At 42.8% G+C, this 26,163-nt stretch overlaps 1 protein-coding gene across 1 annotated transcript in view; it reads left to right on the forward strand.

Annotated features, from left to right (window-relative positions):
• The window catches only part of ADGRD1 (adhesion G protein-coupled receptor D1), a 115,407-nt gene that overhangs the window by 85,302 nt on the left and 3,942 nt on the right, over window positions 1-26,163 (forward strand). The window contains 5 exon segments of the mRNA XM_039357301.1: window positions 2,433-2,499; window positions 3,619-3,685; window positions 11,219-11,310; window positions 21,517-21,643; window positions 23,458-23,499. Of these exon segments, the coding sequence (XP_039213235.1) occupies window positions 2,433-2,499; window positions 3,619-3,685; window positions 11,219-11,310; window positions 21,517-21,643; window positions 23,458-23,499 (395 nt within the window).

Consider the following 26,163-nt stretch of genomic DNA (forward strand, 5'->3'; position numbering starts at 1 on the left):
AAACTAGACTTCCCCGATTCCGTTCCTTATATGTTTTAGCCTCCAGTCCCCTAATCATCTTCGTTGCTCTTCTCTGTACTCTTTCTAGAGTCTCAATATCTTTTTTACATTGTGGTGACCAAAACTGGATGCCGTATTCCAAGTGTGGCCTTATCAAGGCATTGTAAAGTAGTATTAATAATATTAGTATTAATGTAAAGTGGGAAGAAGAAGAAGGAGAAGAAGAAGAAGAAGAAGAAGAAAAAGAAGAAGAAGGAGAAGGAGGAGAAGAAGAAGAAGAAGAAGAAGAAGAAGAAGAAGAAGAAGAAGAAGAAGAAGAAGAAGAAGAAGAAGAAGAAGAAGAAGAAGAAGAAGAAGAAGAAGGAGAGGAGGAGGAGGAGAAGAAAAAGAAGAAGAAGAAGAAGAAGAAGAAGAAGAAGAAGAAGAAGAAGAAGAAGAAGAAGAAGAAGAAGAAGAAGAAGAAGAAGAAGAACCAATGCTGTTGCTTTGCTTACTTCCTCTTAGATGGAAGGCAGCTAGAATGCTTGAGAGACCCCCCTCCCCTTCAAGAAGGTGTCTTGCTCCAGTCATTCTCAAAGCAAAGCACCCCCTCAAAGATTTCCACCACCCCACTGCTGTCCATTTTAAAATCCCTCTTTAGAACTTATAAATTCACGAAACAGTAGCCGTTTCTTTGCTCACGCCTTCCACCACTATTGTACATTGATCGTAGGCTCGCTTTGTTTCCAGTAATGCCTGCTAGTTTCCTATTATGCATCCATATGCCTCTGTAATTGAATTTGCAACACTTTGCCAGAAATCTATCTTTCTTCAGCAACACCGATAATGAAGAGGGAGCCAACTGTGAAGCACTCCCCCCCACGCAGGCCCTAAACTTTCCTTGCAAAATGTGATCAAAGACTGCAGCTATTAAAACATCAAGTCACAAAAAAAAGAGGGCGATTTTAAGGGCAGTCACATTGCTTTTTCATGATGTAGCTGCTGGCTCACCCAAGGCCCATCTGGTGATGGGGCTGGTGAAATTCAGGAACAACCAGCAACCCAACTCTTTATCTTACAACCAGGTCCACATGTGAAGATCTAGTTAAACTGATTTATTGCTAATCGTGCCTATGTAAATTAATCAACTAATGATTAGCACCTGCTAGGAGTTAGATAAGGGTTCATGAATTTCAAGGGAGAGGTTGGACTTGTTTTGCTTGTGCTTATGTAGCGATTCTAGGCTGATCCCTCTTTTGACTCCATCCTCGAGTTTTGCCACTCCTTCTCCTTACACTTTCAATGTGAATGGGATGGGATGGGATGGGATGGGATGGGATGGAATAGAATAGAATAGAATAGAATAGAATAGAATAGAATAGAATAGAATAGAATAGAATAGAATAGAATAAAGATTGTAGAATAGAATAGAATAGAATAGAATAGAATAGAATAAAGATTGTAGAATAGAATAGAATAGAATAGAATAGAATAAAGATTATAGAATAGAATAAAATAGAATAGAATAGAATAGAATAGAATAGAATAGAATAGAATAGAATAAAGATTGTAGAATAGAATAGAATAGAATAGAATAGAATAGAATAGAATAGAATAGAATAGAATAGAATAAAGATTGTAGAATAGAATAGAATAGAATAGAATAAAGATTGTAGAATAGAATAGAATAGAATAGAATAAAGATTGTAGAATAGAATAGAATAGAATAGAATAGAATAGAATAGAATAGAATAGAATTAGAGTAACATAGAATAGAATGGAATGGAATGGAATGGAATGGAATAGAATAGAATAGAATAGAATAGAATAGAATAGAATAGAGAAAGGAATAGAATAGAATAGAATAGAATAGAATAGAATAGAATAGAATAGAATAGAATAGAGAAAGGAATAGAATAGAATAGAATAGAATAGAATAGAATAGAATAGAAAAGAAAAAGGAATAGAATAGAAAAAGGATTAGAATAGAATAGAATAGAATAGAATAGAGAAAGGAATAGAATAGAATAGAATAGAATAGAATAGAATAGAATAGAATAGAATAGAATAGAATAGAATAGAATAGAAGCTGGAAAGGACCTTGGAGGAGAAGGTCTGAGGAATTCTGGGAATTGAAGTCTACAAGTCATAAAAGGGCCACATTTGAGGACCCCTGGACTCCCTGTTATGGGCAACCATTTTTGTGTTCAGGAGCACATGCGCATAATGCAGAACTATATTGACAAGATGAAGCAGATATTGTCCAAGAAAGAGAGAGAGAGAGAGAGAGAGAGAGAGAGAGAGAGAATGTGGGTATTTTCATAGTAATAGAAGAACCACATTTATAATCCTTAAACCACATCCAATGGTTTCATGATGTCCTTCCTGGACCATCCTTCTATTTTTATCCTCTTCTGATGAAGATGCTAATGCTGTCCTCTTCATTCCTGCAGGCTGCCCATTCCTGATCTGTGTCATTTCTGCAACGACCTCTGTGGAAAGCTATGGAGAAGTCAACAAGTAAGTTCTGGAAATGAGGAATTATAAATTTGTTGCTGCTATGATAGCTCCTTTGAAGAATGTAGGGTTCGTGGACGGCGTCACCTGTCCGTATTTGCTCCAACTGTCTGAGCATTAAGCAGTCCCCATGGATCCATATCCTGGCTCAGTTTCCTTAATGCAGCGTCCTTCAGATGTACCTGAGAACGGTGGGACCTGAAGTCCAGGAGATAAAAGCCCTACAGCTTGGCCTTTCTGCCACATCCAGATCATGTTAAAGCTAGCAAAGATTGCATTCCATTTGCAATGTTAGTTCCAAGGTGATAGCCTTCTGGAGATAGCTGTGGCTGAAGCGAAAACCATGGGCTTTCCCCTCTCTTTTGTTCTTTGAACAAAGGCCTGGAATGAAGGAAGCAAGCAGGAGAACTTTTTCTGCTGTCCATCCACTCCAGCCTTTCTCCTTACTACATATTTTTAAATCAATGGTGGTTTCGAACTTACAAACTGATCATCCCCATGCTACAATGTCATGAATAGAATAGAATAGAATAGAATAGAATAGAATAGAATAGAATAGAATATAGAATAGAATAGAATAGAATAGAATAGAATAGAATAGAATAGAATAGAACTGGAAGGGACCTTGGAGGTCTTCTAGTCCAGCCCCCTGCTCAAGCAGGAGAACCTATACCATCTCAGACAGGTGATTGTCTAGTCTCTTTTTTAAAATCTCCAGTGACGAAGTGCCCACAATTTCTGGAGGCAAGCTGTTCCACTGGTTTATTGTCCTCACTGTGAGGAAGTTTCTCCTTAGTTCCAGGTTGCTTCTCTCTTTGATCAGTTTCCAACCGTTGTTTCTCATCCTTCCATCTGGTGCTTTGGAGAACAATGTGACCCCCTCTGCCTTGTGGCAGCCCCTCAGATACTGGAACACTGCTATCCTGTCTCCCCTATCTCTTATTTTCTTGGCCGAACCCAAGTCCCGTAGCCGTTCTTTGTATGTTTTAGTCTCCAGGCCTTTGATCATCATAGTTGCTTTTCTCTGAAGTTTTTCCAAACTCTCAACATCTTTTTTGTAATATGGTGACCAAAATTGGCTGCAGTATTCCAGGTGTGATGTCTTTCCCTCTTCCTTTGCAGCTGTTGGCTATCATTGGAGAGCGGTGCCATTTGGGCTTTTGTGGGCCCAGCTCTGTTCATCATTGTGGTAGGTTTGCCTTCCTTCTGTTGTCCCTTAGAAGCTCCAGGGGAACCGGTGGGATGACCATTGCAGGCCATGTTGGACCATAGGGAGCTCAACTCTGGTAGCACCTTTGCCAACCAGCAGATGTTTCTGAAAAGCCACCAGCTTCACCAGATGCATCTCCCTTCACCAGGTGCCTCAGGTAACATCTGTGAAGGAAGCTGCAGTTCACAAAAGTTGGGAAAAGTAACTACCAGATGTCTCCTGTCTTTTTACTCCTATAGATTGATGTTTCTCAACTGTGACCACTTGATGATGGGTGGGCTTCAGCTCCCAGAATTCCGCAGCCAGCATGAAGATGAAGCCCACCCATCCCCAAGTGGCCATGGTTGAGAGACACTGTTCTAGACCAACCCATCTCTCCCCCTCCAGTATTCCGTAAAGGATGTGAGATAGTCAGAGGCCATTTCTTGCATCTTGGGAAGGAACAAAGGACAATATGGAGATCCTCAATCATCCAGGTCATGGTTGTCCCAAAGGTGCTTTTTCAAAAGGCAACTAGACTTTGTTTTTCCTTCAAGACATTTCACTTCTCATCCAAGAAGCTTCTTGGATGAGAAATAAAACGTCTTGAAGGAAAAGCCAAGTCCAGTTACCTTTTGAAAAAGCACCTTTGGGAGAACAAAAGAGAAGGGTAGGGCTGCAGCATTCCTATGTTTGCATGAATCCCCTGGAAGACACCAAGAATCCATAATTACCAGAATGAAAAGAGGGGCTCCTAATACACCCCTGTTTCCCAGGGGTGAAAAACAGCTAGTTCTGGCTAAGCGTTCTCTCCTTCTACGTCTACCTGGCTAACTGAATGACCCTTCTATTTTCTCTTCTACAATTGCAGCTTTGAACAGCCTGCCCCCTCCCCATCCCTTTCATAATGAGAAGCAGCAGATCCGCTGCTACTCAGCTCCGCAAGTCAATAGCCCACCCCTCCCAGGGTTCACACTCCATCGAAAGGGGAGAGTTAAAGCAAGTTGGTTAACTCCCAAAGCTGCTGGGGGCACATCTGTTGGCTGTAACAAACGCTGTCTTCCCAAGTGGGAGTTGCAAGTTCATGATGGGCCTTCCTGATACATAATGTATGACAGTGATTTAATTGTAGCCGTGCCTTAAATTGAATCAAATTGTGGCTTAATCACTCCAACGGATCTTGGAAGTTGCAAGAGATGGCTCTCTCTCTCTCTCTCTCTCTCTCTCTCTCCCTCTCTCTCCCTCTCTCCCTCTCCCTCTCCCTCTCTCTCCTCTCTCTCTCTCTCTCTCCCTCTCTCTCTCTCTCTCCCTCCCTCCCTCTCTCTCTCTCTCTCTCTCTCTCTCTCCCTCTCTCTCTCTCTCTCCCTCCCTCTCTCTCTCTCTCTCTCCCTCCCTCCCTCTCTCCCTCTCTCTCTCTTCCCCCTGATAGATTAAGGAAGCAGACGATCCTCTCTTTAGGCTATGCTTAGCCCTGTCTGCTTAGATGTTTTTTTTTATCGATTGAGAAGTTTCTCTGATGATAAAGAAAACCCAGCCACGGGTTGTCCCTGACAAATGGAAGGGTAAACATATTGACTGAGCATTCATGTTGTCATCGGTCATCATCTACAAGAGGCTCGCCCTGTGCACTGGAGGGTTGTGTGTTTAGCAAATCTAAAATGGGAATCTGGAGATTCGTTTTGCATGTCCTACTTTTAAGCGGGTTGAGATTTAAGGAAAACAAAACAAAAGAGGCATGGACTGGTTTTGTAAGACATCTCAAACACGCTGTGACTAAGCTGAGTGCGTAGGGTGTCTGCAGAGGGGGAGAGGGCTATGCTGTCACGTGCATTGTGTCACAGCTGTGTTGTGCACTGGGGTCCTGACATGCTGTGAGGTTGCTGTGGCTTGGGTGTATGGCTGAGGGTAATAAACTGGTTGAAGGAGACGACAAAGTAGTAGTCCATTAATGAAAACCTCCTGCTGGTAGAAGTGTAAAAGGAATAATAAACCATACACAACCACAGAAGAAGAATTCAAGTCTTCCCTGCCTGTTAAATTTTGTTTATTGTCAACTCTTGCCAATCTCTTCCTTCCTTCCTTCCTTCCTTCCTTCCTTCCTTCCTTCCTTCCTTCCTTCCTTCCTTCCTTCCTTCCTTCCTTAACTGTGGGGTCCTTGGTGCTCTCTGAGCTTGGTTGTTTTCTTGCAGACATTTTATCACCAAACTAGTTAACATCATCATTGCTAGAAGGGAGTGGCCCTGTTTATACTCCAACAGAATTCCTCCAATTAAGGAACTACCAACTGAATAAACAACAATCCCCCCCCCTCAGACCACTCCCATCAGCACTGTTGGGAGAAGCCACTAAAAGACAAAGAGCACCCCCCCCCTTTTATCACTGATGATGTTACCTAGTTGGGTCATGCAACTTCTGCAAGAAAACCACCAAGCTCAGAGAGCACCAAGGACCTCAGAGTTCTCCTCCTCCTCCTCCTCCTCCTCTTCCTCCATCCCCTTCTAGCAGTTATTATATTGTCTAGTAGAGACAAGAAATGTCTGCAAGCAGACAACCAAGCACCAAGGACCCCAAAAATGCAACACTATCCACACGACTCCCTTCTAACACCGATGATGTTATCTAGTTGGGTCATGAAATATCTGCAAGAAAACCACCAAGCTCAGAGAGCACCAAGGACCCCAGAGTCATCATTGTCCTCCTCCTCCTCCTCCTCCTCCTCCTCCTCCTCCTCCTCCTCCATCCCCTTCTAGCAGTGATGATGTTACCTAATTGGGTCATGAAATATCTGCAAGAAAACCGCCAAGCTCAGAGAGCACCAAGGACCCCAAAAATGCAACACTATCCACACTGCTCCTCCAACCTATATAATATTAGGGGCTGGATAGTCCTGGAAACCACATAGAGATTTCCCCGAATTTTTTTTAAGACTTAGCTTTACATTTCATCTTTTAATAGCATTTATTTCCAAGAGCTGTCCTTAGTGTTTTCCTTTGAAGAAATCTGGCCTGGAACTGCATGGCAATTTAAAAAGAACGAACACGGGCTAGAAACCCACTAAGAAGGATCATCGTTAACCACCAAAAGACCCTTCATCCCTGCCTTTATTTCTCAGCCACAGCCTTGACAGGTGCTTGGATTTTATCCTTGACAAGGCAGCTCAGTTCTTCCCAAAATATAAGCTGCTTGGAGACCATCTCAGGGGGATACGTGGGATGGGTCCTTCCAACTCAGTTGGTAACAACATCCGCAGACGCAAGGAACACCATCTGCAAAACGATTTTCTGCCTGAGCTTATAAAGGATCCCACAATCACAACAACTCGGCAAGTGCCTATTAATGATGATAGACAGGAGCTTAGTCCACTCCAACAGAGGGAATTAAAGTGCTGGGGAAAAAAAAATCTTATAAAAAGAAAACCTGTTGAAATTGAGAGCTTGCATTTCCAGGAGCCTCTCGAACTGACTTTTTAAAAGTTCGATGATTGGAAATCGATTCTTTTCTCTCCTGATCCAGATGAAGGAAGCAGAAAGAGTCCCTGGTTTCATGTTCCGGAGTTGTTTAGTTTTGTTTTTCAAGGAGAGAGGTCTCCCTGGACATTTGAAGGAAATTCAGGATTCATCCATTACTGAGTTCATTGTGCTAAGACATAATGTTGCTTACTTATAACCAGCAATTCTGGCTTGTACAAGAATGGTTGATGACTGAATGTGATGTGAACCCTCCTATTTTGGCCCATTTCATAAACCATGATTAATACAAATAATTCCCCCAGCCTCTTAAAGTGCCCAGCCTTCCTGGCCTAAACAGTAGGACCAATTCTGAGTCTCAATTTTGCATGCAGGAGCGATCCGAGAACTATCCTTAGCATCTCAAGAGAAAACAATAAGCTGATTGAGTGTCTAATTCGCAAGGTGGTTTTCTTCATTTTTAGCTTAGCTTAGATCCTTCTGCTGGTTGGACCCATCATGACACTTATGGTAGGGACATTCCCTAGATCCACAACATCTTTTATACCATGTGGTCTCCTTCCTACAATCTAGTCTGCTCAACATTTCAAAAAGAAAGGGTCAATCTTAAAGAAGAGGGGGTCAATTTTGAGCAACGAAGAGGGGGTCAATCTTGAACAAAGAAGAGGGGGTCAATCTTGAGCAAAGAAGAAACGGTCAATCTTGAGCAAAGAAGAGGAGGTCAATCTTGAGCAAAGAAGAGGAGGTCAATCTTGAGCAAAGAAGAGGGGGTCCATCTTGAACAAAGAAGAGGAGGTCAATCTTGAACAAAGAAGAAATGGTCAATCTTGAGCAAAGAAGAGGAGGTCAATCTTGAGCAAAGAAGAAACGGTCAATCTTGAGCAAAGAAGAGAGGGTCAATCTTGAACAAAGAAGAGGAGGTCAACCTTGAACAAAGACGAGACGGTCAATCTTGAGCAAAGAATAGACGGTCAATCTTGAGCAAAGAAGAGGGGTCAATCTTGAACAAAGAAGAGGGGGTCAACCTAACCTCGAAATCACCTGAAGGCAGGACAAGAAGCCATGGATGGAAACTCATCAAGGAGAGAAGCAACCTAGAACTAAGGAGGAATTTCCTAACAGTGAAAACAATTAACCAATGGAACAACTTGCCTCCAACACTGGAGGTTTTTAAGAAGAGATTGGACAACCACTTGTCTGAAATGGTATAGGGTTTCCTGCTTAAGTAGGCGGTTGGACTAGAAGACCTCCAAGGTCCCTTCCGACTCTTATTCTGCTATTCTGTTATTCGCTTTACAGCCCCCAAATTAGGGAGGGTTCCTTTTAAGACATTTGACACGCCTGGAGTCCTGCTGTGGGCTAAGCTCCCTTTTATCTGACTTTTCCTTTGGTTGTCTCACATTATCCTATCCCCCAAGATCAGATACTGCAAATATCTGGAAAGAGAAAGCCAAAATAGAGCATTTCCTGATGTAACAAGCTGATAGTTGTTCAGAGATTTATTTATTAGCAGGAGTCAAATGGATGTTTTGCTCCATTCGGTTAGAACATTAATAAAGCTATACAGATCTAATTTATTTGCTCAAACTAAAGCTAAGATGCCCGTTGTTTGCCTGTGTGCCTTAAAGTGCTTGGTTATTTGCTGGTGCAACATTTTGATATTAAGAAGGAAATCTCAAAAGTTCCTGGTAGAGTTTTAGATGTTGCAGGGTGCGCGATCAGACTTCGCGGCAATGAACTGTAGTTCGCTTTGCTCTTTTCCAGGAAGATTTGGTAAAGTTGAAAGTGATTTCTTTGCAATAAGCAACGTCAAACCTTTGCAATTCCTGAATCTGGCTTGTCAAAATGTATAGAGAGAAGAGGAAATATCTCCCAGGCTCTCAGGAACTTGTTATTAAAGAAGAAAAGAAGAGTTTAGCAAAGAAAGAAAGAAAGAAAGAAAGAAAGAAAGAAAGAAAGAAAGAAAGAAAGAAAGAAAGAAAGAAAGAAAGAAAGAAAGAAAGAAAATCTCTCCTGACCTGGTCTATCTGAATGAGCTGACAAACCATGACAGCCTTCAACTCATCCAAACAAAAATCATATCTGAGAGTCCTTGAGACCTAGAAGGGGTCCAGCTGTGAAATCAAAGGAGAGGAAAAGAGAATAAATGGCGTAAGGAGAAGGAGAATGTCAAGATTGCCCCTTTAACTGCCCATCTTCAAATCAGAAACTCAAGCAAAGCCCATGCATGGTTTTCTACTTATCTTTGCCAAAACAGGTGGCTGTTACATTTTTATGTTGCACATTTGTTATAGGAGAGAAGCATTTATATAGCACAAATTAGCCAAGAATGAATTCTCTCTCCCTCCCTCCCTCTCCCTCTCTCTCTCCCTCTCTCTCTCCCCCTCTTTCTCTCACCCCTTCTCTCTGTGTCTCTGTCTCTCTGTCTCTCTCCCTCTCTCTCCTTTTCTCTCTCCCTCTTTCTCTCTGTCTCTCTCTCTCCCCCCTCTCTCTCCCTCTCTCCCCCACTCTCTCTCCCTTTCTCTCACCCCCTTCTCTCTGTCTCTGTCTGTCTGTCTCTGTCTCTGTCTCTCTGTCTCTTTCCCTCCCCCTCTCTCTCCCTCTCTCTCCCCCTCTCTCTCACCCCCTTCTCTCTGTTTCTGTCTCTCTCCCTCCCTCCTTCTCCCCCCCTCCCTCTCTCTTCCCCTCTCTCTCCCTTTCTCTCACCCCCTTCTCTCTGTCTCTGTCTCTCTCTCTCTCTCTCTCTCTCTCTCTCTCTCTCTCTCTCTCTCATCTGAGTAGTTTGCAAGTTTTATAGACCACATATATCTCAAACTGGAGCCCAGTTGGCAGCTGTGGGCAATTGTGAAGTATTGGCTAAATAATGGGAAGGTGAGCAAGGAGTATATATTTCCAACTAATTATGGAGATGGAAAATAGATGCCAGAATTCCCGTGAAAGGAAAGGCACCATCTATTATCTGACTTTCCTTGGATGGCTGCTTAATAAAGATATTTATTTGCAGAATGTTATTCAACGGGGGGGGGGGGGGAAGGCTGTCATTATTTTCTCCCCCTAGGAAGTTGATAGGCTCAGTTGCCTACTAAAGAGTTGGGATTTTAAACCTGAAAGCTGAACGTCCGAGTTTAAATGTTAGAATGCAGTCCAATGTCCGGGGCAGGGAACCCAGAACGACACAATGAACCGCTCAAAGTCATTTCTTTATTGCTGTTCGCCTGTAGACAGGAATCTTGTCAGACTGAAGTACATGTTGCATAACTGTTAGATAAATACTGTGAGGATTTAGGATGAATCTCTTTGGGGTCTCTTTCTATTTGAACTATGCAACACAGCACCATATCCAATCCATATTGTGTAGGACTATTGTTGGTTAGGTGCTGATCTTGTCCTATCGCCGTTTTGTTTACTTCAGCCTTATTTTTGTACGCATCCCAGTTTTGAACCACCACAATAAGGATTTGATTTGAGGACGATAACTTCCTTCCAGGAGGTGTTCCCTGACTTGGACTCCAGTCCCCATAATCCTCAACCAGCATATCCACAGGCCTCTGGCTGATGAAGAGGATGGGTGGAGGTCCTCCATTTCATCCTACAATTCCTTTCTCCAGGGTTTAGCTACGTTCCCTTCAATCCAGAGGGGTAGCTCTGAGTTTGAACAATTTTTAAAAAAATATATAAAAGAGCACCTTTTAAGAGCACTTGGAGAAGGAAGATTACTTTGTTATACTTCATAATAGCTGAGATATTAGTGCTTTGGGAAAATCATTATATGGAGCCTAAAATGTGATTTTTATGGGAAAGGACCATAAAAGACTCTCAAGTCAGGGACATGTTTTGCATTCAAAAGGCTCAAAGTCGGTCTTTTGCAAAGCATTCCTTAATATATATATATATTTAAAGGGGGGAAGACAGAATCACACAGAAATTAGCTTGAAATAATTCTGAGTTACATGGTGTGTGTTTATGTGTGCAGGAGCGTGCACATGTATCCAGGCTTCCCCCTACCCCCTCACAACCTATTTATTTGCTTTACTGATGCAGTTCTTTATTATTTTCCTTTTGATAGGTTAATATCTGCATCCTTATTGCCGTGACCAGAGTAATTTCAAGAATAAGTACCGAAAATTATAAAGTCCACGGAGAAGCTAATGCATTCAAGTAAGTTTGCTTTCTTCATTTTTTTTTTCAATTAAGCAGGAGTTTAAACTCCCAAGAACATCTGAACCGCTACTGAATTCTGAGTCTAGATTCATAAAATCTGATTATTATTATTATTTTTAAAAAAGGAATCAAGATTGGATGAATTCTGTAGCACTATTTCATTCCCAAAGGAGAAGGTAACCTCCAGTCTTGTGAAGATCCCAGATATTAAAAAAGGAATCTGAATGTTCAATACAAGTTGGCTGTTGGGGCACTTTTTGAAAAAGACACTTTAGGCAGAGAGTTAAAAATTGGGATCCCATCTAAGTGATAGTCCCCTGGGATTATTTTGTAAACAGTTTTCATCCCTATATTTCAATTTCACAAGCATTTCTTTTGCTGAGTGATAAGCACAAGAAAAATATTTCCTTCCTTCCTTCCTTCCTTCCTTCCTTCCTTCCTTCCTTCCTTCCTTCCTTCTTTCCTTCCTTCCTTCCTTCCTTCCTTCCTTCCTTCCTTCCTTCCTTCCTTCTTTCCTTCCTTCCTTCCTTCCTTCCTCCCTTCCTTTCTCCTTTCCTCCCTTCTTCTTTTCATTCCCTCCCTTCCTTCCTTCCTTCCTTTTTTCCTTCTTCCTTTCCTTTCCTTTCCTTTCATTTCCCTTCCTTTCTTCCTTCCTTCCTTTCTTCCTTCCTTCCTTCCTTCCTTCCTTTCTCTCTCTCCCTTCCTTCCTTCCTTCCTTCCTTCCTTCCTCTTTTTTCCCTTCTTCCTTTCCTCCTTTCCTTTCCTTTCCTTCCTTCTTTCCTTCCTTCCTTCTTCCTTTCCTTCCTTCCTCCTTTTTTCCTTCTTCCTTTCCTTTCCTTTCCCTTCCTTCCTTCCTTCCTTCCTTCCTTCCTTCCATTTCCTGCTCTTTCCTTCCAGCCTTCTCCTCCTCTTCCTTTCATCTTTCCTTTTCCTTCTCCTTCCCTTCCTCATCCTCTCCCCTCCTCCTCCCAGTCTTTCTCCTCCTCCTCTTCCTCCCCCCCCCAGAATACTATTCAGCCTTTGGAACCCGTCAATCTTCCATCTGCCTGGCGTTGTTCATTTGGCATTTGCTATGGCAGAAATTTACAAAATTCATCAAGTGCCTTTATAGACCAGGAACCGCAACAATAACCTTCACTCTTGATTAGAACAGCATGAGATATTTTTAGCCTTTTAGCACAGGCGACACAAGAAAATGAACTTGAAACTAAAAATAAGCAGCCCCGGGCATTTGGTATTTTCCCCTTCTTTCTCATAAAAGAGACAGTCCTAGATAATTTCTTATCTGTATTGAAGAATGCTTGTTTGCTGCAGTGAACTCAAGGACAGGAATGGAGTCCATAATGAATATTTATAAATGGATGCTCAATGGATGTTATCGGCCCATAGAAGGCTTTAAGTAACTGTACAGCTCCTTACAGTAAGCTCTTAATAACACAGCTTGCGATTCCAATTGGCAAGGACCAAACTGGTATGTGTGTACAAATTTGCCCATGTGCATTGAAGGACCCTGGAGATGAAGTTTGTTGGCAGTAAGACTATTTGCTGGAGAGCAATTTTGCCTCATTGCAGCTGGCAAAAACAAATTGGTGTAACTGTTGCCAATAATTTTCCCTGGCACACCGCAGTGTTGAACCCGTGCTGATTTGATTAATGGCATATTGAAGGAGAACATCAATCTGGCCTTATCACTGCTTACCAAAGGACAATCTGATCATCTGAGCCTACTAAGCAAATTCTGATTTCCTCAGGAAACTAAGCTTCAAAGACCTTACTCGTAATCTCCTAAGCGAGTAGCGGAGATTATTTTGTTTGCTTTTGTAGTGGGTCTTGCCTGGTGGATGACAGTTGTAGAACCACACCTGTTTTCTATTCAAGGATGATAGGTTGGTTTTTTGGTTTGTTTGTTGTTTTGCACACATGTCATTTATCACTTACATGGAGCACCACAATGCATTATCTCGGAAAGAGGGCTCCAGTTTATGTCAAAGTTCTGGAGAGCTTTTCTGGACCTCCTAGGAACTGACCAAGGACTCAGTTCTAGTCATCACCCGCAGACAAATGTTGGGACAGAATGATTCAACTCAGTACTGGAGTACTACCTACGTTATTTTATTAATTATGCACAAGATGACTGGACGGACCAAAGTAGCTTATAACAATGCTGTGCACACCAGTACAGACTTCACGCCATTTTGGGGTGAAGGGATTAGCTGGTGACATCATTGTTGCCATGGGGACCTTCAGTTGGAGGCTCCGTTCATGTCCCCGGCAGGAGCTGGAGTAAAGGACAGGAGCTCAACCTTGCCCCATGGCAATTCTTGGGTCTCGAACGTGGGCTTTCTCACTTCCTACCCAGCGTTCCAACCACTGTGCTCCTTAAGGATAGTAGTAAATCAGCAGGGTAGAGATTCCTGTCTCAGCAACAGCCCAAAGTCTCAAAACGGCAAAAACGATGCATTTGCAATGCAAAACTTGTTAAGAGTCTTTCTGTTGAGAGTGCACAGATAGCTCTTCCTTTGAGACAAAACTGCTTTACAGTTCTATTACTTACACACTCTGGTTTTAGGTTTGGTATCCTCCATTTTTTTCCCACCCTTACTTAAGTTGGAACCAAACATCGTGCATATAGAGGTAATCCTTCACATACAATAATTCATTTATAACAGAGTCGGAAGGGACCTTGGAGGTCTTCCAGTCCAACCCCCTGCTCAGACAGGAGACCCTATAACATTTCAGACAAATGGCTTCCAGTCTCTTCTTAAAAACTTCCAGTGTTGGAGCATTCACTGCTTCTAGAGGCAGATTATTCCAATGATTAATTGTTCTCATTGTCAGGAAATTCCTCCTTAGTTCTAGGTTGCTTCTCTCCTTGATTAGTTTCCACCCATTGCTTCTTATCCTGCCTTCTGGTGCTTTGGAGAATAGCTTGAGTCCCTCTTCTTTGTGGCAGCTCCTTAGATATTGGAAGACTGCTATCATGTCACCCCTAGTCCTTCCTTCCATTAAACTAGACATTCCCAGTTCAAGCAACCGTTCTTTATATGTTTTAGTCCTTTAATCATCTTTATTGCTCTTCTCTGTACTCTTTCTAGAGTCTCAACATCTTTTTTACATCCTGGTGACCAAAACTGGATGCAGTACTCCAAGTGTGGCCTTACCAAGGCATTGTAAAGTGGTATTAACACTTCATGCGATCTTGATTCTATCCCTCTGTTCATGCAGCCTAGCACTGTGTTGGCCTTTTTAGCAGCTGCTGCACACAGCTGGCTCATATTTAAGGGATTGTCCACTAGGACTCTGAGATCCTTCTCGCAGTTACTACTATTGAGCAAAGTATCACTATACTATACCTCTGCATTTGGTTTTCCTTGGCCAAATGTAGAGTCTTACTTTTTTCACCACCGAATTTCATTTAGTACCATTTGAAGTTACAGAAGCACTGCAAAAAGTGACTAAGGACTGTTTTTTTTTCAAGCTTATAGCCATTTCAGCATCACATGATCAGGGTCACATGATCAAAATTCAGATGCTTAGCAACTGACACATATTTACGACAGTTGCAGCATCCCAGGGTCATGTGATTGCCCACTTGCGACCTTCCCAGCTGGGCTTTTGCCAGGTAAAATTAATGGGGGAAGTCAGATTCGCTTAATGACTGCCTGATTCACTCAACAATGGCAGAGATTCACTTAATAGCCCTGGCAAGATGGTTGTAAAATTCGGACGCCGTGCTGAGCAATAGAAATTCCTTGTGCTCATAAGTCGAGTACGACCTGTATGCATAGCCTCCCTGTCAGCATGAAAAGGGATCATTGGGGAAGGGCATGAGGCTTTGGTGTGTCTGTCTCCCGCCTTGCGCTGTGCCTGTTATTTGTCCTGGCAGAAGCTCATTAACAGCTTCTCGATAAACTGCCAAGGCCAAGTTTTATGGAATGATTTTGCTCATCATTGCCTCCGGTGTGGTCTAGTGGTCTGGAAAAATCTGTATCATTTCTCCAGTACATGCAGTCTCTGGAATATAAGCTGAGGAATCGACAATGAGATTTGTCATGAATAAGTGGAGGGAGAAAGAGAGAGGGGGGGGGAGAGGGAAGGAGGGAGGGAGTGAGGGAGAGAGGGAGAGAGAGAAGGAGGGAGGGAGAGAGAGACAGAGGGAGAAAAGGGGGTGAGAGAAAGAGGGAGAGGGAGAGAGGGAGAGAGAGAAGGGGGTGAGAGAAAGAGAGAGGTGGAGAGAGAGAGAGGGAGAGGGAGGGAGGGAGAGAGAGGGAGAGAGAGAGAGAGGGAGAGAGAAAAGGGGGTGAAAGAGAGGGAGAGAGAGGCAGGGAGAGAAAGAGGCAGGGAGAGAGAGGGAGAGAGAGAGACAGAGAGAAAGGGGTGAGAGAACGAGGGAGAGCGATATAGGGAGGGAAAGACAGAGAGAAAGAGAGAGAGGGAGGGAGAGGGAGAGAGAGACAGAGGGAGAGAGAGAAGGGGGTGAGAAAGAGGGAGAGAGGGAAAGGAAGAGAGAGAGAAAGATGTCAGGAGGTGGGGAAATGTCTTCAGCTTTTAAAGCAGATCGTCCATTTGAAATCTACATGTAGCGCTTTTCTTTACCATGTGGCTCAGTTATTGCATCACTAAAAAGATGATTCAATTCCCTGAGATGTCAAGAATGAAAACAGCATCCTTTTTGTTTTTTTATTTTTGGATTTGGATGCATAGACCATTTTTTTAAAACTCATGCAATCTTGAAAACAAGCCCAAGGATGAACTAGGTTGAACCACGAATTACACATGTTGATTCTACCAAGCTGAGTTTTTTTTTAATTACTTCCCACTGGTAGACAGAATCTTGCCAGACTGAGGACACTCTGGGAACTGTTAGGGAGGGCTGTCTTCACCCTCTTTTTTTCACACAAAATATCTGGATTGAATTCTCTCTTATTCCTCCGGGAATCCAGACTACATTCCATCACAATGTGTTTATTCCCTCCCTCCCTCCCTCCCGCTCTCTCTCTCTCTCTCTCTCTCTCTCTCTCTCTCTCTCATACAATCTATTCCTTCCTAATACAATCTATTCCTGGACAATCACTCCAAGGTCCCTTCAAACTCTGTTCTGTTCTGTTCCATTCTATCTACTTACCTACCTACCTACCTACCTACCTACCTACCTACCTACCTATCTATCTATCTATCTATCTATCTATCTATCCAGCTGTCTACCTATCCACCTATCTGTCTTATTTATATAACTGCCTATCAGGCACCACATCAAATATGATAAGCAGTGATTCTTCTAAGCTGAGTTTGCATTCCTTCACTGCGACTCCTATTACTCCTCTGTGCATAATGTTGCATAAAATCCAGGCTACATGTTACTCTTACCTCTCAACACAGTTTCAATTTCTGATTCTGCAGGTGGAGTGTTATCAATTACAGACCCAGACTGTCCTTGGGGTCTTTTTTGTTTTCTAACACCCAAGGTTGGCGTAGTACGAGAGCAAGCCCCCCCCCCACACACACACAAAGAGGAGGTGGCGAAGCAAGACATTAAGCAGGGAGATTAAACAGTGATCATTAGCAAGCCAGAATGCCAGCATTGATAATGTCTTAAAGCTAATTACATCTTTGGCTCATTGGACATGATAAAAGACAAACACTATTTGGGTCACAGTTTATTAGACTCGGGAGAGAAAAAGCTCCTGCGAACGAACACGCAAGGTTTTTCCCAAGTATTCGGAAGGGAAACCAGCAAAAAAAAATCTCAGGGCAATCAGCTAGGCTGGAAGTTGTTGACAAAGGCCACAGCCACAACTTCCATTACTATCAAAAACAAAACACTACTAACCTAAGAACTGCAGTGATTCACTTACCGACGGTGTCAAGAAAAATCCTAAAATGGGGCAAAACTCTCTCGACAAGCCTCTCGCATAGCAACAATAAATTCAGGGCTCAAAAGTCGAGGAATATCTGTAAACCAAACCCTGGGAGCTGAGCTGAGCTTGCAGGAGGTTTTAATATTGTTTGCACAATTTCAACTCTTCCCTACAACGCAATTGCTCTTGGATAAAAGCCACTATTTCAAAATTTCACTTCCATTCCAGCACATCTTGTTCCAACGAGTGGGAGTAGTAAAATGTTGTAATTGCGGGCGGTTGATTTTTTTTTGTCTCTGTATGTGTGTGTGTGTGTGTGTTGTTGTTGTTGTTGGTCGGCTTAAGAGCAGAACATGTTTTTTCTTTCACCTCTTATTTTTTTAAAAAAAAAGATGAATATTTTGAGCCAAAAAAAGAGGAGTTCTTTCTTTCTGTTGGAGGCTTAATTTTCAAAGGGGAAGCCCAGAATTTTTTTGTTTTTTTAGTCCTAAATTCAGCGGAATAACGCTTTTGCAAAGAGTATACAATATGCTTTTAAGAACGCAGAAGTCTAGCTGAGCAGCTTTGCCCTGTTTGGAGAAAGATTTGCATGATCTGAGTTTGGGAGGTTTAAGTTTTAATGGCATTTATTCATTAAATCGGACCGTGGATCGATAATAAACGATCTGGCCAATAAGAAAGAAGCTTGCTGCAACAGAACTGCACATCCAGCAAACTTTGCAGCAGAGGGGGGGGGAGTACACACACACACACACACACACACACACACCATATGGTCTCCCGGTCTTTGATATTCAGGATGTGTAAAAGCCCAGGGAGGGGGCCCCCGTAGGTAATAATTTTCAGGAGAGAGAATTGCTGCTTTGGAATTTTAATAGAGGCGAAAAATGTGATTAATTAAAATTTGTGCGCTTTCCAAATGTTCTCCCGGGCTCAGTGTGAATGAACTTGCTTTAATGTCAGGTTTTGTTTTGTTTTTTTAACCCCGGATGGAAATAATTCAATATCTAAACATGTACAGAACGCTATGCCTAAATGGGGGAGGGTAAGGTGGGGCTAAAAGGCAATTACAGTGCAAAGGTGGGGCAGGTGTACAATCGCACGTATCCTTCTTAGCCACATTTCCCCCCGGTCGTGGTGGGTAACCGATCAAAGATGTAGGTGAACCCCAGGGTCGGGTCTGTCCACATTTCTTCCTTGAAGACGTTTCACTTCTCATCCAAGAAGCTTCTTCAGTTCTGACTGAACGGTGGAGGACCGAAGGATTTATATTCCTTGCGGTCGTCTGCTCATTCGTACTCTTTCTGAGAGTCGTTGAGGCCACGTGGAGGTTTAGCTGTGCCCTCAGGGTCACCTCCATGTGATTTGAGCCAGGCTGCATGCAAGGTTGCATATACTGGGGTCAGTGGCCTGCACAATTGTAATGCTTATAGCAAGGAGTGACCAGTATATTTTTTTTCTGCAGTGGAAACACATAAATCGAACCCTGCCAGGTAATCCACAAGCTTGCAGGAGAACGATAAAGTTCCAGTTTCATAATCGTTTGTCAGTCAGTTAAAGAGGCTGTTTTTCAGAGAGCTGATGAATAATTGCACCCCGTGCATTTAAAAAAAAAAAAACACGATGGGTGATTTAAAGCCATTTAATGTTCCTGTCCTCATTGTAAAATGACTCCATTATAGAAGTGGTACTGATTACTTCCCTACTTTGAGCGGAATATATCAATATACCTTCCTTGGTTGTCAAACAGTTGATCAAAAACCATTTTCACTGATCCTTCAAAAATCCAATGAGTCCGGCATCCAGGGCAAAAGAACATAGGATGATCTAAAAAGCTATCTAAAGTCTTCTAGTTCTCCAGGATAAGAGCAAAGGATGTTCTAGAACAGTGGTTCTCAACCTTTCTAATGCGGCGACCCCATAATACAGTTCCCCATGTTGTGGTGACCCCCAACCACTTATACATCACCGGGTGCCAGGGGCGTAGCCAAAGAAAATGGGGAAAAATGGTGGACAGCCTTGTTTGGCGACCCCCGTGAAATGGACGTTCGACCACAGGTTGAGAACCACTGTTCTAGAAAGTTATCTAAAGTTTTCTAGTTCTCCAGGATAAGGTCAGAGACTGATCTAAAAAATTACCTAAGGACTTCTAGTTCTCCAGGATAAGAGCAAATGACGATGTAGAATGTTATTTGAAGTCTTCTAGCTCTCCAGGATAAGAGCAGAGGGTGATCTAGATAGTTATCTAAAGTCTTCTAGATCTCTGGGATAGGAGCATAAGGTCATCTAGAAAGTTATCCAAAGTCTGCTCAGTCTGGGTGAGGTGTAACTTTCAAGGATGTGGGCTAGTTGACCTCTCAATTGACGATTCTTAAAATGTTCAGATCTCAGTTAAAATGCACAGAAGACACCTCTAGCTTTTTAAAAACGAGAATGGTCCATGTGTGGTGATGCAGATGCAAAGGCTCCAGAAGTCATCTGTTATTATCATAGTTGTGAAAATCAATAGGGCAGCATTGCCTCATGATAAATTTATTTATTTTGGGGTCTTTGAGCTAGTCTTGACTTCTGGCAACTGCCTGGACAAGTCCCAGCAATTTTCTTGGCAGGATTTTGGAAGTGATTGACTTGACTTTTTCTGGCTTGGGTTGACTGACCTAAGGTCATGCAGCTGGCTTTGTTCCTAAAGCAGGACTAGAACTCAAAGTCTCCCACTTTCTAGCCTGCTGCTTCAACCTCTACACCAAACTGGCTCTCTCTCATGGTAAAACATGCACTCCCAGTCCTTGAGGGAACTGACAAACCATTCAGCACTCAACTAGCATGGTCAATGCTCATTGTGACCGTGAACACCGGGGGGGGGGGGTGTTATATTCCACAGACATCTGAAATATATTCTTGAAAAATATTCAAGAGCAAACATTGCTCTTGGCTTAGATGAACTCTCTGTGGACAGCATGGTGATGGATGAGAAGGTCATCTAGGACACCTTCTTCGCAATCTCTTCAAGAGACCCAGTGGGATGTCTTGAGGAGGAGCATCAGCATGATTGGATTAGGTACAGATGAGGAAACAGATTTTATCTGTTAGAGAAACAGCTGTGCATCTTGGCACATCACTTTAGCTTGTTTTCCTATTAGAAGCCCAAGGAGAATCTCCCTTGGGTTGAGGTTGACTTTGAAGGAGCCAGAAACATCTTGTTTACTTGGCTGTGGCATGACCGTGGCTCCCTGTCACATTCTTAAAGGACACATTTTTCAATCTTCTAGTCCAACGTTCATAGGATTCCCGTGGTCCTGCATCCAAATGCAGAAGGTAAGAATAACAATTGGGAGGGACCTTGGAGGTCTTCAACTCTCTTGCTGAAGCAGGAAACCCTGTAGACTTTTCAGGATCAACCAAGGCCCTTCCCAGCTCTCCTTGTCAGACCTGCCCCAGTGTGATCTCCTAGGAAAGTAAAACCCTCAAAAATTTGGTTGAAGTGAAAAAGGCATTTTACTAAAAGAGGCTGATTGCAGTAGAGTCAGGCAGAATCTGAAGTTCCCGCACATCAGTACAAAGCAAACCCTTTGGTCCCCCCCCCCCAGACCTCTCCCTATAGTCCGTCCCTGTGTGCCCAATCTGGCACCGTCGAGATATTTTGGGTAGCGCTGAGGTGTTTGGGCTGGCGAAATTCCGTTCTCAGGGGACGCGGCCTTGAAGATGCTGGCCAGGACCAGATCCCCAAATTCTCCGTTCTTCCTCAACCATCAATTTCCCTCTCCCAAATTCCCATCACAAAGATATACGGCTTTCTTGCCCCTTTGTTCCCCTCTCCCTTCCCCGGTTCATGGCAGAATGCCAGCGAGGTGCCAAACTGAAGGTGGTGGATCGGACACGCCCTCCTTGGTGTAGAAGAAAGACTCTTGAGACTTCGTGATGAACCAGATTCCTAATCACGATTTGTCTGAAGCCTTTTTCTGCTCAGAGATCAATTGCGCAACCTTCACCGAAACTTCCAGAACTGTAGCAAGGCTTGTTCGATTAGGACTGCCATTCAAAGGACCTTGATTTAATTTATATGCCGGCTAAGGCCAAAGAAACTTGGGTATAAATAATGTTACGTTTTTGTTCCCTTCTGATTTTACACAGAATGTTATTAGCAATCTCCTTCTGGAACCAGTTTTCTCTTATGTACCGTATAAATCAATCAAATCATTCATCCTCCAGCTACGGTGCCTTATTATGCTCATTGCAACCCATAACATGTAGAGAGCGCTGCTAGGTTTTCTTTCTGCTTAAAACAAAAACCCTGAACATTACAGATGAACACAAGGGGTTAAAACCTGTTCTTTGTATCCTACAGATTGACAGCTAAAGCGGTTGCTGTTCTCCTACCCATCTTAGGAAGTTCATGGATCTTTGGGGTCCTGGCAGTGAATGAACGAGCTTTGGTGTTCCAGTATTTGTTTGCAATATTTAACTCATTACAGGTATGTACAGCTGGGTGTACACACCCCTCAAGATGCCATCATGGGTTTTGTTGTATCTAACGCAGTAAGGTAACCTAATCGTTAAGCTTATTAACAGAGGGATGGAATCAAGGTCACATGAAGTGTTAATACCACTTTACAATGCCTTGGTAAGGCCACACCTGGAATCCAGTTTTGGTCACCACGATGTAAAAAAGATGCTGAGATTCTAGAAAGAGCACAGAGAAGAGCAACAAAGATGATTAGGGGACTGGAGCCTAAAACATAGAAGGAACGGCTGCTGGAATCGGGGATGTCTAGTTTAATGAAGAGAAGGACGAGGGGGGACATGATAGCATTGTTCCAGTATCTCAGGGGCTGCCCCAAAGAAGAGGGAGTCAAGCTCTTCTCCAAAGTACCTGAAGGCAGGACAAGAAGCAACAGGTGGAAACTCATCAAGGAGAGAAGCAACCTAGAACTAAGGAGAAACTTTCTGAAACAACAATTAACCAGTGGAACAACCTGCTTCCAGAAGCAGTGAATGCTCCAACACTGGAAGTTTTTAAGAAGAGACTGGACAGCCATTTGTCTGAAATGGTATAGGGTTTCCTGCCTGAGCAGGGGGTTGGACTCGATGACTTCCAAGGTCCCTTCCAACTTTATTATTATTATTATTATTATTATTATTATTATTATTATTATTATTATTATTATTATTATTAATAATAATAATAATAATAATCCATATGTGTGTTATATTTGAATGCAACCAGTGGCATTGCTGGGGGACAAAATGGCTTAGATGTTCTATCTAGTCAGGTGGAGCAATTGCCAAATCTTTAGCAGTGGCCTACAACCAATGTCAAGGGTGAGATGGCTCAGCGGTTAAAGATTCTGAGCTTGTCAGTTGATAATCCGGGTCTGAGTCCTGAGCTCCACGCAATGGGATGAGTTCCCATTCCTTGCTGCAGCTCCTGCCCATTTAACAGTTTGAAAACATGCAAATGTGAGCAGATAAATAGGTACTTCAGCAGGAAGGTAACAGTGCTCCATGTGTCCTTGGCAGATAGCCATGCTAGCCACAGGACCACAGAGAACGTCTTCGGGCAACGCTGGCTCACTCAGCCAAGAAACACTCGTGAGCACAGTGCCCTCGCATCAAATGTGACTGAACAATGGAAACATTTACCTTTTACAACAAAAGTGCAAGATTCTCACGGTTTTCTTTAACAAGATTTGTTAAAAGGGAAAAAGGGATCCCGTTGCAAAAATATTCCCATTTGAATATCTGGGGGGGGGGGTCCTTGATGCTCTCTGAGCTTGGTTGTTTTCTTGCAGACTTTTCATTGGCCAACTAGGAAACACCATCATGACTCTGGTCCAACCCCCTGCTCATGCAGGAAATCCTATACCATTTCAGACAAATGGTTGTCCAATCTCTTCTTAAAAACTCCAGTGTTGGAGCATTCACATCTTCTGGTGGCAAGTTGTTCCACTGATTAATTGTTCTCACTGTTAGGAAATTTCTCCTTAGTTCTAGGTTGCTTCTCTCCTTGATTAGTTTCCCTCCGTTGCTTCTTAACCGACACTGGCAATTCAGGCACTTGCCTTCTCCTAGCTACAGCAACTCATCAGCAACTCATCAACATATGATTTTGTTATTGTTGTTGTTGTTGTTGTACATTATTCATAGTCAAGAGTGGTGATCAAGTCACTGACCTCATAAATCTTTCAATGTATATATATTTCCTTCCTTAACTGTCGTAGTTCGAAATGTCCTTTCTGACTTTCTTTTTTTTTTAAAAAAAAATAATAATTTGATTTTATCATTTCAGGGTTTTTTCATCTTTCTGTTCCATTGCCTCCTGAACTCAGAGGTATGTTCCCATCTCTACCCCGTTCCAGGCAATAAAGTCCAATTGATGCTGGAATAAGACTATCCTTATGCATCCCTTTCGTGGGGAAAAAAAAATACATTGATTTAAAGTTTATGCCGTAACACAGCCATTACGCTAGAAGAACGGGGCCATTTAATTACAAGGCTTTAGGGGAAATATCTTTTCTTTTGTTACAGAACACGTATAGTTTATAGAATGGTATATTTAGCTGTCATCCCCACAATTTATGGCATTTTCAGAAAAGTAGTCTGTCAAGGACTCCAAGCGTTAAAACAAACAGCCACTGCTCATAGACCAGGATTTCCCCCCCCCCCCGACTTTATTTTATCTGGTTAAATCAAAGCTCATGGTGTAGCTTAGTTCGTTTGAAATATTACCACCCAATTATCCTCTAAAAATGCCAGAAGGGACTTCATTAATTATGTCAGGGGTAACCATGTCAACTGCACTGAATTGGTGAACGGAATTTAATTTGGATTGCATTTATGAGCAAATTCAATCAAACGGAGTTTTTGCCCTACCCTTAAGCGCTTCTTTCTCCTGGCCGAGTCTACTTTTGAGAACACAATCGTAGCCACAGCTAGGGCAAAGACAACTTCATGTTTCCAAGGTTGTGTAAACCCGGGATTGGCAACTCCATGGCCTGCACTGTTTCACAGCCAAAACATATCAGGGTTTTTAAGAAAATATGAGTGAGTCTGAATGCTGCAGCTGAACAAAGCCACTAGGATGTTTTCCTTTAGATGCAAAGATTGGAAGAACTCATAACTACGTCCTAAAGTTGCTTTTTCAAAAAAGCAGCTGGACATTGCATTTCCTTTCTCATCCAAGAAGCTTCTTCTTCAGAACTGAAGAAGCTTCTATTTATCTTTTAAATATACATTTGTCTATAATCTGTATTTTATTCTAACACTATACATTTGTCTTGGCTACCCTCTTATTGTCTATCCAATCATAAAATTGTTCCCAGATTTGGTTGAAGTTGAAGTCCACAAGTCATAAAAGGGCCAAGTTTGAAGACCCCTGGTCTAGCTTGATGCCTTCACCACCACACCAAACTGGCTTTATAAACAGGTTTTAGCCCAACCTTATTCTTCTTGCCAACATGAACTACCTCACGGTGGTTCTCTCTCATGGTGAGAGAGAAATGTGTCTGGCTGAGGAATTCTGGGAGTTGAAGTCCACAAGTCACGAAAGAGCCAAGTTTGAAGACCTCTGGTCTAGCTTGATGTCTTCACCACCACACCAAACTGGCTTTTTAAACACATTTTAGCCCAACCTTATTCTTTTTGCCAACATGAACCAATGCTGAAGAAAGACAGTGAGAGAGAAATGTCCTTCTCTGATTGTTCCCCTCCCTGGATGCAGCCCATCCTTCTTCTCCATCCCTTTGCCCACTTAGATCTCATTTCTCCTCCACTGCTGGTGAGCATCCCCGAAGAGAGACTGAAAGAATAGAGACAATTTCAGGTATTCATTAAAAGGTCATTTAGGTCCCAATTGGACAACAGGGGGAAATTATACGCTGCTATTCTAAGAAGGCTGCTTGCATATCACCACTGAGTGCCACAATAGTTGCTTCTGGCTGATATGGCAATTAAGACACGTAGGCGGATCTATTCAGCGTGTTCCTTTTTGATTCCCTAACCCAGGAATTTCTAACCCACCAGCTGTCTCTGAGACCAACACAATTGCAGCCAAACGTTGTTACAGAGCTGCCGTATCTCTACATAATTGCTCTTCTGAACTGTCAATGGCAATATTTGCAATGCAAACTTCCCCATCTGGGCTCAGCTGGGGGTATCACAGTTGGAGTTACATTCAGCTGGAGGTGTGCTTGTTGAGGACCAATTCATTGGAATCAATTTGATCCGAAGGGTTGAGGCAGGGGTAGGCAACCTTGGCTCTTTCTGATTCGTGGACTTGAACTCCCAGAATTCCTGAGCTAGCATGGCTCCGCTTGGAAATCCCTCCCTTTCCCCTCAGCATGGCTGGATCAGGAATTCTGGGAGTTGAAGTCCAGAAGTCATAAAGGGAGCCATAGTTCCCCCATGCTGGCTCAGGAATTCTGGGAGTTGAAGTCCAGAAGTCATAAAGGGAGCCATAGTTCCCCCATGCTGGCTCAGGAATTCTGGGAGTTGAAGTCCACGAGTCATAAAAGAGCCAAGGTGGCCTACCCTTGACTTGAGGGATAGGTAGGTTGAATGAATGGTGCCGTTTCAGAGATCCGTGACACGTGAGTTCTGCAGAAGCACTTAGAGCCTAGTGGTGAAATTCCATTCCCGGGATTTGGAAACAGGACAAAGGTGGAGGAGAATGAACAAAGTCCTCGTCTTTTTGATTAGGATAGGAAGGTTTCTGGGAGAATGCTTCGTTTCATTGCCTTAGTCACGACAACGAATCCTTGACTTATGACGACCATGTGGTTAGGCACCACTCAAAGTTACAAAGGTGCTGAAAAAAAAAAGGAAGGGAAAACAAATCCACCTGATGGGAAAAGCCAGGGAATTGAGACTTCCGAGGTAGCCTCAGAGCTCATTGTCAAAACTGCAAATACTGTACATTCTTGCTTTGACAATATGCAGAACTGTCTGGTATTTTTAGAGTTAATGCAGAGCATAAGAGAGAGGAAGGAAACCTTTG

Source organism: Crotalus tigris, unplaced genomic scaffold (assembly GCF_016545835.1).
Source record: "Crotalus tigris isolate CLP2741 ecotype Arizona unplaced genomic scaffold, ASM1654583v1 scf7180000018891.247784533:1973344, whole genome shotgun sequence".
In the NCBI taxonomy this organism is placed as follows: domain Eukaryota; kingdom Metazoa; phylum Chordata; class Lepidosauria; order Squamata; family Viperidae; genus Crotalus; species Crotalus tigris.